Source organism: Lissotriton helveticus, chromosome 11, assembly GCF_964261635.1.
Source record: "Lissotriton helveticus chromosome 11, aLisHel1.1, whole genome shotgun sequence".
Classification (NCBI taxonomy): domain Eukaryota; kingdom Metazoa; phylum Chordata; class Amphibia; order Caudata; family Salamandridae; genus Lissotriton; species Lissotriton helveticus.
Window position 1 is genome coordinate 1128501686 of NC_136072.1, and position 12591 is coordinate 1128514276.

General features: G+C 44.1%; 1 protein-coding gene across 2 annotated transcripts in view; it reads left to right on the forward strand.

Annotated features, from left to right (window-relative positions):
• Positions 1-12591, forward strand: part of PI4KA (phosphatidylinositol 4-kinase alpha) — a 517988-nt gene that overhangs the window by 473679 nt on the left and 31718 nt on the right. For both annotated transcript variants that reach the window (XM_078667865.1, XM_078667866.1), the window contains 5 exons: positions 3752-3822; positions 5213-5285; positions 9559-9629; positions 10864-10970; positions 11085-11189. In XM_078667865.1, the coding sequence (XP_078523991.1) occupies positions 3752-3822; positions 5213-5285; positions 9559-9629; positions 10864-10970; positions 11085-11189 (427 nt within the window). The remainder of the gene's footprint in view (positions 1-3751; positions 3823-5212; positions 5286-9558; positions 9630-10863; positions 10971-11084; positions 11190-12591) is intronic.

Here is a 12591-nt window from a genome sequence, read left to right on the forward strand (position 1 = left end):
TAACTAGCGATTGCCATGTAATATATAGTACCTGCATTGACTTTGTCTACCTAGAATTAATTATTCGTATGAATTCCACCTTGCCTGCTCTGTCTCCATATGATGCATTCTGTGATTGTTATATGCTTGTACCCTGCTACCTGATTCGTTATTATTTGAAAATGGACTGTATGCCTCACTCCTGGCTGTACTGTATTGTGTTTCTCTTTGTGTTTGCTTCTAAAAATGATAAATAAAATATTTTAAAAAAACGTCTTACATTCCGTGATAGCAACTGTGTAGTTATGGTTTAAAAAAAAATCTAATGGTGTTCACAGATCCAGTGCATGGTCTGCAAATTAGCAAGTAGGTTTGTGATTTTTTTTTTATAAAAAAAATATATGTTTGCATTTTTCAAATCAAGACAACAAAGTTAAAACAGAAAAAACCATCGCAATTGTAACAATGCATGGCAGTCCATTCAGAGGCCACTGTGCTTTCCGTGTCTGGTTCAGGGCCTAGCCAGGCCATGTACGTAGCATCACAGTGCATGGACAAAGTCAAAGCACAGTTGCTCCACTACACAAAGGCTCTGGGTGCTCTGAGCTGAACCCAGAACGTTCTGTTGGTAGGCAATGCCTGCACTCAGCGGGTTCAGTGGCATGGGACTGGTGGGTGGCCTACACCCAGAACTTAATACGAAAGACCAAGCATGTTCACATCCTTTACGCAGTGAAACAGCTGTTGGCTACTCTGAAGGGGGTCGGGGCCACCATACACACCAAGGTTGAGTTTGCTGGAGGGTTTGACCCATGACTAGGCCCTATTTGGCCAGTCCTTGTACTCACCTCCTCCTGCACATGTTGAAAGGCCATACACGACCAGAGTTCAAGGCACAGAACATTGGATATGTGGCCTGGCCAAAGGTCTTGGGCAGCCGGAGTGAGTATGGGGTCAGGGCCTGGCCTTTGACGTTGGACACAAAGGGATATGAAATATATAATCAAAAAGTCCAACAATTCACCGAAAAATGTTTTGTTAAATATATATTATGGTTTCTTTTGCTCATAAGGCCTTAACATACGTTAAAACACCAGCTAAGGAGAAGTTATTGTTACCAAACAAATCCAAACAAACCCCTAAAATTGTCCAGATATGGTTAGCTGAGGAATCTTTGACTCATGACTCCACCATGCAAACTATAACTTGCCACCCAAATAGTGCATGGTCATAAGGAGTGCATTTAAAGGGTGACGTATGGTTTTCTTGCCTTTGCATAACGCATAGTTATACCACACTGTCAGGCGTGTACTAGGGAGTCCAAAAGGTGAAACGCTTTATGTCCAATCCTGGGTCAATTCATGGAGATGAAAGGCTATTTACCCTACAGTCAGCAGTGATTTGCTATTTAATCTTTCCATTAGTCTGTATACCACTGTCGGTCTGTGCTCCTCAGCCCAAAAGATGGAAGGCTCTGTCTTTGTAAAACTATTCCTCTCCTAAACTGAAAGTACAATTGTGATAAAATGTGCATTTATTTCATTGTCTATCTATCTATGGGATATTCGGTGATAAACTGTGAAGATGAAGGTAACGGTCTTCCAAGATATTTTCACACTAGGGGCGTTAGTAAGAGTACCCCCTGCAGCCTTGAAGGGGCTGATGATTAGAGTAGAAATGATGGTCTATCACACAGAGATTGTTTCTGTAGAATGGTGCAGAAACACAGATTTACGTATGATAGCCCCTAAAAGTGTAATCACCCCATTATATCCCAACCTATGGGATTGCTGGGACCTCTGGTTTCGGTAATTCTGCGAACTTGAAAATTACAGGGTTTATTCTAGGACACTCGTAATAAAGCTGTGAATGTCTTGGTCTAATTCCCTCTCCCTTAGAAGCAATGGATGTTTTTCCATTCTCTGCCCAACAAGGTCCCAAAGGCAGGCCTAGACAGCGACTGCTGATGTAAAGAATTAGGTGAAACCCAACTCCCAATGTGTTTTAGCAAAGAGGCGAACAGGGCCTTGTTGGTAGTAAACACGGAAAAAAGTTTGAGATTTGCCAAGTAGCCTGTGATGTTGAATGTGGCTTGACAGTGTGTGCATGGCAGCAATAATCTGTGTGCTAGTGTGGGTTTTAATGAGTCCCTAAAGCCTCCTTGTAGTCCTCTGCTACTTCATTATGAAGATAATTATCCTCTTTGCCAGTCTCTTGTGCAGAACGCGGTTTAGGCTGAAAAATGCTGCTCTTAAGTCCCCGGGTGCCAGTTGTTAAGCGTGTTCTCCTGGGTGACACCTGTGGACCAGAGCTTTGAACCCAGACTGCTAATAAATCCATTGCACCATTTTATCAACTATGCTTTTAAATAGGACATTTTAAAGCATGTATAGGCTAAGCAGCCAGGTCTGAATTGATCATAGGACCTTACAGCCATGTATCGCTTAGTCAACTTGGTATGCCCATGTTTAATATTATATACCACCGAGGTATATCTTCTCATGCCACGGTGCAGTCTCTTATGTCATTAAGCTAGCAAATATACCCCTTTCATTATATTTCCACGATATTAAACATGCAAAGAAAAAGCTGTCATATGACTAAGTGCCTCTTCTAATGTCCTTATACTTTTGTTAAGTCGTTGTATATTTTCATATGCCCCCTTTTAATGCGTTCTTATACCAGGTTATCCTCCTGTACCCAGCTGCGCCTACCTGTGCCTACCTGTGCCAAGGTGCAGTCTACTATATGCACAGACCGCGTCATATTCACTGGTTCGGCAGTAGCACAGCGTGTATGCTTTCATAGCCCCAGATGTTTCTGTACAATGTCTGGTGCAGGCTCAAATGACCAGCTGTTGCGATTGTTTGCTGGGAATAGCCGCAGGTTCAGCTACCTGATAGCTAGGTACAGCTTTATATGCTAAGTCAGTGCCGCCATACAGTAGGAGCAGCCTCATTTGCTTAGTTACAGTTGTCTAGTACTCAGGTGGAGCCATAATATGCCCAGGTCCTGCACAGCATGCCTAGTACCACCATCACATGTCGGATACAGACTCATTTGCAACAATATTAGGTAGAGACTTTTATACCCAGATTATTTTACAGCAGATGTGCCACCACATGCCGAAGTTTTCTCTCAAATGCACAAGAGTGTGATATACGCTTTCACACACGTGTGCGTGTATAAACAAACTCACATAGATACATTTACATAGATAAACACACAGGTCGCTGACGGCTTTCCTAAACTCTGCTTATCTTATGTCAGCCGGCTCCCTTCTCCCTGCTTTTGTTCAGCTCTGGCAAAGGAAGCCAAAGCAGCTCTCAGTGCTGAGCACTTGTTGCTCGTACCAGAGTTTTTACTACACTCTAGATACTCAAGATAGCAGGAAGAATGCATATACAGCTTCCATGACTTTGGATTTACCCACTGACAGAATGGTTCACATGCAGGTGTGCAGTGTCCTCTCCAGGCCACTGCTGAATGAGGGAGTGGAGCTCTGTTGTTGTTGACTGCAAATTATGATGCTTTAATGCGTATTGGTCAACCTGTTTGATATTCTTTGACATCAGTGATTCGGAGAGTGCCCAACAGGATGGGACAGTAATGGCCGCACACTGTGCCCCAGTCTCTTAAATGTAAGCCGTGCTTTTCGAAGCAAGCAATGCCTGCTTTGCTTCACATGTTGCCTTCATTTACTGACCTTCACTTTGTTTGTCCATCAGCCTTTCTTATGCACTGAATGATGCCTTGATCTTCCTCTTCCTAGGCCGTTCCCTAAAGGAGAAGAGAGAAAAAAGGCGTGTTTGGCAGCTTTGTCTGAAATAAAAGTTCAACCCGGTAAGACCCTCCCGTTCAAATGATTTTGGGATAGAGGGAATTTGGGAGGGGTAGCCTTTAACCATGTAAAGAGGAAGGGATGTGTCAGTACTTCATCTGTTCGCTTTCATTGCTGCCTGGCCCATTGACTTCCTTTAGTGCTTCGTCCTTTACCTGGCCCTGCTCCCAGTCCCTCATTTCCCCCACTGTTCTACCCACTAGTTCCCTGTTTGTTCCATCCGTATCCCAGCTGTTTGCCCACTGTATCCCTCTTGTTACTGTCCTGTTTCTTGGTCCTTCGTGTGTAATGCTGCCTGACCAGCTAATGATGTGAGAGGGCCAGGCAGAAGAGGTAGTGCCCAGAACCACACAACTGTTATGCTGAAACTAATGGCCTGATTCACAAAGGTAAACTTACACTTTTGTGTAAGTTTACAAATTTTCGGTATTCACAAACTATATGCGGAGGTTTACAACTCCGCACTCCCTATACTTGTGTGTAGTGTTCTCTATTCCGATACCATAGTCTCTGGGTGCATAGGTCTCTGCACACATAAGTATAGAAAGTGCGGAGTCGTAAAGAAAAGTTGCACGTAGTTTGTGATATTAAAAAAAGTAGTAAACTTGCACAATAATGTAAGTTTACATTTGTGAATTAGGCTCCTAATTTCTAATTGGCCCTATTGCCTTGTACTGTCACTGCCAGCTGTCCTGTCCTCAGCATACCTGTTGCTGAGTTCTGCCTCTGCCGTGCCCTCACACTTCACCTGCTGTTAGGTCTATTACTACACATCCTGTTTATTTTCCCTGCAAACTAGGTTTCTAATTGGCCCTCTGTCTACTACTCTCACTGCCTAAAGTCATGTCTTCAGCCTACCTATTGGCTGGTTCTGTCACTGCCTCTTCTGCCTGGCCCTCTCACATCACTTATTGCTTAGGTATATGCTGCCCAGCAAACACATTTTCACTGCTCTCTCATTTTCACATTTCCCCTGCTGTGTTGTCATCTGTGTTTCTCTTCCTGGTCATCACTGGTACCCCCCCCAAACCCCCCTGGTTCTTTCACTTTTTATGGTTCCTGGTCATCTTAATTTATGCTTCTGCCTATTTTTCTCACTGTCCCAACTATCCTATTATCTCAGTCTTTCTGCAGTTGGGTTCTGTCACTGCCCCTTTTTGTCCTCACTGTCTCGGCTGCCTTTTTGCCATGCTGTCCATTGCTCTCACTTTTCCTGCTGCCCAACTCCACAGTTGCTGCTCCTGCTCACTCTTCTAACTCTACTCTTTTTTGCTTTTACCATATCCTATACCTAAACTTCTAGTGGGTATTCTTGGAATCTGTAATACTGTATCTGAGTATTGTCTGCATGACGGACACTTTTTATACTTACTTTGCTCTCTGTGGATCTAGGCTGCTACCTACCCAGCAACCCTGAAGCAATTGTTCTGGATATTGACTACAAGTCGGGCACTCCCATGCAAAGGTGAGAGTCGATGCTGTAGACAAGTTGCATCCTGTTTGTTGTAGTCATAATCGATCCTAAATTCAGCGCTCATAACAAATTGTTCTACGAGTGCAGTTCAGCGCAAGTGGCAGTCTATACGGCCCATAGTTATAGGTTTCTTAAGGTGCTACTAACGATGTGTGAAAACTGCACAAGCAGATCATTTTACCCTTATTGATTTGCAATTTGAGCCACTTCAGTTATTGATACTTTAATTTAGAGACTCCACTGAGAGTGCTTGATATTTGCTGCAAACTCCCCTGCAAAAATGTCACTTAGGAGCTTTAACACATAATTCCAAGTTTGTCCAACCTCCTAATAAACTTTTATTTCTCGAGTATATGTCTTCCAAGAGATTGCTTGTCGTTCCTCCTCCGATGCATTACGTGGATTCTGAAAACATTTGAGTGGTTTCGCTCTGCTACATGTTGGTGACTTTGCTACAGCAATACTATGGTTCCTCTAGGGGCATCATTGCTGGGGGTGACATAGAAGCTCCATGAAAGCTCAACTTGTCATTGGTGTTGGTTCTGTGTTTTTTGTTGCTCCACTGACGTCACGACCTGGAGCTTGACTGAGCATTTGATTTGGTTTTGATTTTTAGACTCTTACATCTTTTTGATTGAATCTGTTTCAGCAGCTGTCATCAATAACATTTTCTGGTTTTAAACCATTTTCAGATGCAAGTGACAGATATTGGCATTCACCTTTCGTTTGTTGTGTCTTGGTGCTGAATGTGACCATGGTTATTTGTGGTCCATAATACACCCAAAAGTCACAAGGAAGACTGGCTCCCCAGTCCACTTCGGTCCATAGGACATCAAGAGGTAACATCATCCACAGCCATTGGCTGCAGATGAGGAGGCTTTGTCCCCCAAGGAAAGCAAGTGCTCCAAGCTGGAGATCGAGGCTCTTCCACCAGCCCAGCATCCATGAGTATGGCACCCCCTCCCCTTTGGAGTCAGAGTTTCGGACTGCCACTGCCTTTCTGCCTTCGTTGGCACTGCCAAGGCACTTTGGGTGCTCTGCCCAGCTCTGGCTCAGCGCCGAAGAATCCCTTGAGTTCGACTGCTTCTTCGCCAGCTACTCCGACGCCAGCACCAAGCCAATCCTCAGCAAGACCACATCAGCCTCGGCACTGACTAAACCCTCAGCGCCGAAACCGAAGCAGCCCTCGGAGCCGAAGACTTTGGCCTCGACCAGCAGGACTGACTTCGGCATTGGTTCAGTTGAACCAATCCTCTACAGACTGCAGGAGGAGATAGACGCAGGGCAGAAACACCTGGTCATTCACCCTCATACGGGCTGGATCCTTGCCCACCCTCCGGGGTCTGCTGCTTTTCCAGCCTCAAAATGTTACCTTTCCCTTATGGAAGCACAGGTCATTCCAGTCCCACCAAAGCAGTGCAAAAAAGTGGGTAAGACGACCAGGTCCTTACTCCACACACAGCCATCCTCTCACCCTGTTTCTCAGACTACACCTTCCCCACCTGCTTCTCCAGGGGATCCCCCTGACATCACACCTGAGGGTCTTCTCACTATGACATGGGTGAAGGGGCAACACATGACAACCCTCCGCAGGGTGAACCATGGAACTCCTTTGACCCAGACCCAACGGGGGACACAGACCCTGACCTGTATCCTGCTCCTCCCTTCCCTATGGAAAAGTCCACGTCTTATCAAGAACTCATTGGAAAGGCAGCCTTATTCCACAAGCTGGATGTTTATATTTCGCCCCTAGAGGAAGACTTCCTTTTTTAAACCCTCTCCTCCGCTCACCACTCTACTCAGTACCTCTCCATGCTTAAGGGCATGCTACACCCCACATCTTTAAGGACCCTGTCCAAGCCAGGGTGATAACACCAAGGGTAGATTAAAAAAATATAAAGCTTCCCTTACTGACCCTATTTACATTTGTGGCCAACTCCTGTCTGACTCTGTGATGGTCACTACTGCTCATAAGTAGACCAACTCCCAGGCCAGTGGGATGCCCCACTACCAGCTAAAGAGTGAAAGCTCATAGAAGCAGTGGGCAAAAGGGTGGCTGCTCAAACCAGTGGCGTATCACCAATTCAATCGGTCTTCTTTCACTATAGGATCGTGCCCACAGATACGAAATGGAGGAGCTCCTCCAATACCTCCAAGAGGAATACAGGAAGAGGGGACGTGAAATAGTCTCTGATGGAAGGCAGATACCCAATACAACTATTCACTGTGCCTTAGATGTCTCAGACGCCCACTGCCAGAGGGGTTAATTCTAGCGTCCTTCTATGCAGTCACTTCTGACTTTGTACCTCCGGCTTTACGCCGGAAGTTCAGCAGAACCTGCTGAACACCCCTTTGATGGCCAGCATTCTTTATTCCACAAGTTGGCCAAATGTTAAAAAAGATCAAAAAAAGATTCGGAGACAGCTAAAGCGTTCGGCGCTCTATAGACACCTGCTTCCTGTGGCTCCTTTTGCCACACACCCCATTGTGGATGCTCGAAAGCCACCTCGACTGAAGCCTCCGCATCTTACCAGGGCACCTAGGGACAGCAATCCTCTCCCAGGGGTACTTTAGAGGGTAGTATAAGGGCCTCAATTCTAGAGGCAGATGTAAGAAGGCTCCTTAATAGGAACTGCACCCATCACTAAACACTGAGATGCCTCATCTTCCCCGGAACACACAACACTGGCCGGGGGGCACCTCCAAGGCTTCTTTCCCACATGGCAGGCTGTTACCTCAGACCAGTGGGCGTTGGATATTATCCAACATGGTTATGGTCTGGAGCTCTCTTGCACACCTCCCACCATTTCAATTCACAAACATAGACTCTCCCAAGAACACCAAAAGCTTCTCAAAGAAGAGGTCCAAGGACTCCCTTCCAAACCCGTCCCCTGCCATCATCAGGGCAAATGACTCGTCTCTCTTTACTTCTTAATAACCAAAAAAGAGACGTCCCTCTGACCCATTCTGTACCTCAGGCGCCAAAATGAATGCATCCTTTCAGAGCACCTCCATATGGTCAGTCTCCAGGATGTTATTCTGCTTCTCCAGCAAGACAACTTCATGGCTGGACACGACCTGAAGGATGCCTATTTCCACATACCAATACATCCAGCCCATTACAGATATCTAAGGTTTGTGGTCAGTGGAAAACATTACAAATTCAAAGTGCTTTTCTTTAGAGTTACTACTGTACACCGCAGGTGTTCACCAAGTGCCTTACTCTGGTTGCCACATACCTACGCAGGCAGGACGTCCACATCTTCCCTTGTCTGGACGACTGGCTGATCAAGAGTGCCACTCGCCAGAAATGCTGAGAACACACACGTCACTATAGACCTCTCCTAGGGTTCGGATTTACCATCAATGCCACAAAATCCCACCTCCAACCTCTTCTTGTCCAACCCTACCTGGGAGCCATTCTCAAGTTGGAGGTAGGCAAACCCTGCCCAGATCCTGTCCTTTCATGCACTGCTCTCTTTTCCAGTTACATTAGCAGGTCACAGTCTGAACAGTCATGCGCCTCCTAGGCATGAATGCCTCCTGCATCGCCATAGTACCCCATGCTAGGTTACACATGCGTCATTTGCAGGAATGCCTAGCGCAACAGTGGTCTTACACGAAGGGTCTAGTGTTGATCGGCCGCTGAACTTGTCGCTCTCTGCAGTGGTGGAACACCAACAACCTGTTGCAGGAGCGCCTTTCCTTGACCCAGTTCTGCATGCTTTCTGGGCAAAGGTCTAGCTTCCTGCCAAATTTGGTTTAATTCCGTCCAGCAGTTTTTGCTATAGCTCTGTTAAAACAATCGATGGAAATGCATGGGGATTTTGCTCTTTGGGCCATCCTTTTTTCTCAGCCTCCACATGATGGGTAACCCCAAAAATATCCATATACAAACCAGGCAAAAAAGACCACTTTAAAAAAAAGTTTTGTGAAGATTGGTGAAACAGCACCAAACAAAATAAGCATTTTCTATGGAAACACTGTCCTAACTTTAACTAGCCATTGGGGAGAGGGCTCTGAGATCCTTCTGGCAGGCGGGAGAGTCAATTCACTGCTTATCGCTTCAATGAGGATTTCCCCTGGAAGAGATGTATTTGTCTTATAATGGTGCACCTGCACTTTAAACTGTGCTGTATTCCTACTGTTGATATACTGATGATGACATCATTGTTGCTTGTTTGAAACGTGTATACATATGTCTTAAAGTATTCAAAGTTGTCTCTAACGCCATGAAGATTTCTGTATGTTTTTCTCATTTTAGTGCTGCAAAGGCTCCCTACTTGGCCAAGTTCAAAGTGAAACGCTGTGGTGTGAGTGAGCTAGAGAAAGAAGGTTTGTGCGTTCATTTCTTTTTCTTGTAGTGAATATCTGGATGACCGCTTGGAGAAAAAGCCAATAATTGCTCGTCCTTATTTTTACAACAGCAGAAGGCATGGAAGTCTGTGGACCTTAATTTGTCTCACCTACACTGTGTCAACAACAAGTGAAAGCATGACAACATGAAATGTACAATTTTTGAAAACAAATGTGTTTTTTGGCTCATTCACTTGTTCCTTTTGATCTGCTACAGTTTTTAATTTTCTCAAAAATATGACACTTGCATCTCTACACTCATTCACCCCTGCACTCCAGGTTAGAATGCCAAGTGGTAGTACAACTGAATATTCAAAACTTCATTTGCCTGATGTTTTATGAATTCTTATCTACTGCAGCCCATCTGAGGAAGCTAGTGAGAAAGAAAATAACTGCATCTGGTATTTCCCATAGTTGGAGCTGTTTAATAGGGGTAGAGGGCACTTTGTTTATTGAGTAAAGCCTACTCTTTGATGTTTTGATCTGTACTAAGCACGTTTTTGTGTATTTGTTTTTTTAGACTGGGAATTATTCTGGTATACATTTTTATGGCGCTTATTAACAACAATTGTATGTACTCTGTCTCTGCACAAAATGATGAATTTGGATTGCGAATATTTAATGATTTTATCGATTTTAATATATTTATATGTATATATCTCAATTTATGCTTTTATGGCTATACTATTTTTGTATACCGAATAAAGATTATCTGATCTAATCTGAGACCCTAGGTTTCTGTGGAGAAACCCTTCGCCTCTCAGAAGAATGGTCTCTTCTCTTTGAAATGACTATCTAGAATCCCAATAATGTCTTTTCATTGTTAACCTCATAATTGTTAAGTCTGCTCATTTTCCTACAATATCACAAGTAATAATTCAAAACTAGAGTAATTTAACATGAATGCATAGTTTAAGTTCTTATGAGTAAGTCTAGAAAAAGATAGGGAAATATTTTCAAAGAAATTTGCTTAAAAGGGAGGGAATGGAGTTAAAAGATTTCATGTTTACCTTCACAGTTTGTAGACAAGTCACAGTATAAGGCGCCCAGTGGGAGATCAGTCCAAAATGCAACTTTCCATCAAATGAATAAAAAAGTTATACATTGTCACATCCTCCAAATATGTGTGTGTCTCTACCCCTACTTCCTTAGACTGGCAAGATGACAGATAATGTTCTCTAGTTCTCAGTGTAAACTCTACTCTCCTCTGCAGGTCTGCGTTGCGCATCTGACTCCCTTGACGAGAGCACAGAGGAAGGACAAGATAGTCGAATCGCCTGGCAGGCAGCCATCTTTAAAGTGGGTGATGACTGCAGACAGGTAAGCCACAGCCCTCACGCTTGTTTTATATATCATGCCAGAAATGCACATTCCCCTGTTTCTTGCTACTGTTCATTCTTACCCTGCAATGCATGTTTTATCTTCCTTTTGCAGGACATGCTAGCTCTACAGATCATTGACCTCTTCAAGAATATTTTTCAACTAGTGGGCCTTGACCTATTTGTGTTTCCGTACCGGGTGGTTGCCACTGCTCCTGGCGTAAGTTGTCAAACATCTCCAGTGGTTGTCTCCACCAGTCTCTGTTGTCCTTTCGCTATCTCTTGGGTAGCTCCTTTTTGCTCTTTCATGTCCTTTTTCTTTCCATCAAGTGCTCTTTCTTCATACCTGCTTCTTCTCTATCTTACCTCAGTCTTCTGCTCCCTACCCTGTGTTTTATTATGCTGTATTTAGCCTCCCCAGCCAGCCTTCTATTTGAATTAAAGGTTAACTTATATGAACAGACATTCTTGCTGAAAACGTAATTACCCTCCCCATCCTCCTAGGCTTGAGTGACATCTTCTCAGTTTTGTAGCTCGTACTGACATACACTGTAGAGAAACTCAATGTACTTATGTTGGGGGCTTTGAGAAACCTGCTCAACATTCCCATAGTCCGAAGAGGGCAGAGCCATTTTAGTCCAGGGGCAGGCATTCTGGAAATCTCAGCCATATGATTTGTGTTCGTGTCCCATCTCTTTGTTCTCAAAAATGCACACAATGCATGTTTTTAAACATAACTTAATTTAGACTGGGGAGAGGATGTAGCCTTACGGCTAGAGCGGTTGACTCCGAAGCTAGGGAACCGGGTTCGAGGCTTGGCAACAACGCTCAACATGCTGTGATTCTGGGAAAATCACGTAATCTTGCAGTGCCTAACAAAAATGAATGTGTCCCTCTGTAATGAAGCTGGTGCTCATGTAAAGCACTCTAATACCCAATTTCTCAGGTCTAGTTTGCGCTATATAAAACAAAAACAAAAAACAAGAGACCCTATTTGGTAGGTAGTGTGTGCAAAACAAATGTTTAGATTGATGTCTTGGAGTGACTTCCACCAAGCCACCAGTAAGTTTGTCTTGCTAACTTGACCCCTCTTGGGTGAGCATCTCCAGTTTTTTATTTTCATTTTTTTGTGACTCACTTGCTGGCAATCTTCAACACTTGAAAGTGGGATACAGTTATTTAGTGTTCTAACCCCTAAAACATGTACAAATTAACATAAAACATGATAGCCACATTTAACTTTCCTAGTGCCATAATATATGGTAAAGAAATACATCCATGGTATGGACAGTTAAATTCCAATTGTTGACGGCAGCGCCTATTCTGCCAGCAGCTACAGAGGCAGTGAAAATATGGTTACAGGCCTACTGTATGTATCTTGACAGCTTCAGCTTGAACCCTGCTGCAGATAGCAGTCAAAGGCACTCTTTTGACAAGTAGGAAAGCCCGATATTAAATAATAAATAATTCACTACAAAGCGCACCTTGGGTGCCCACAAGGTAGGATGCATAGTATTCGAGAGTAAAACATGGCGTGTTCCCTTGGTGACTAGGCCCAAAACTACTTTGTCATTGGTCAGGCTGCAGTGTAGCTGGGACATTGGAAACATCAAAGCATAGAT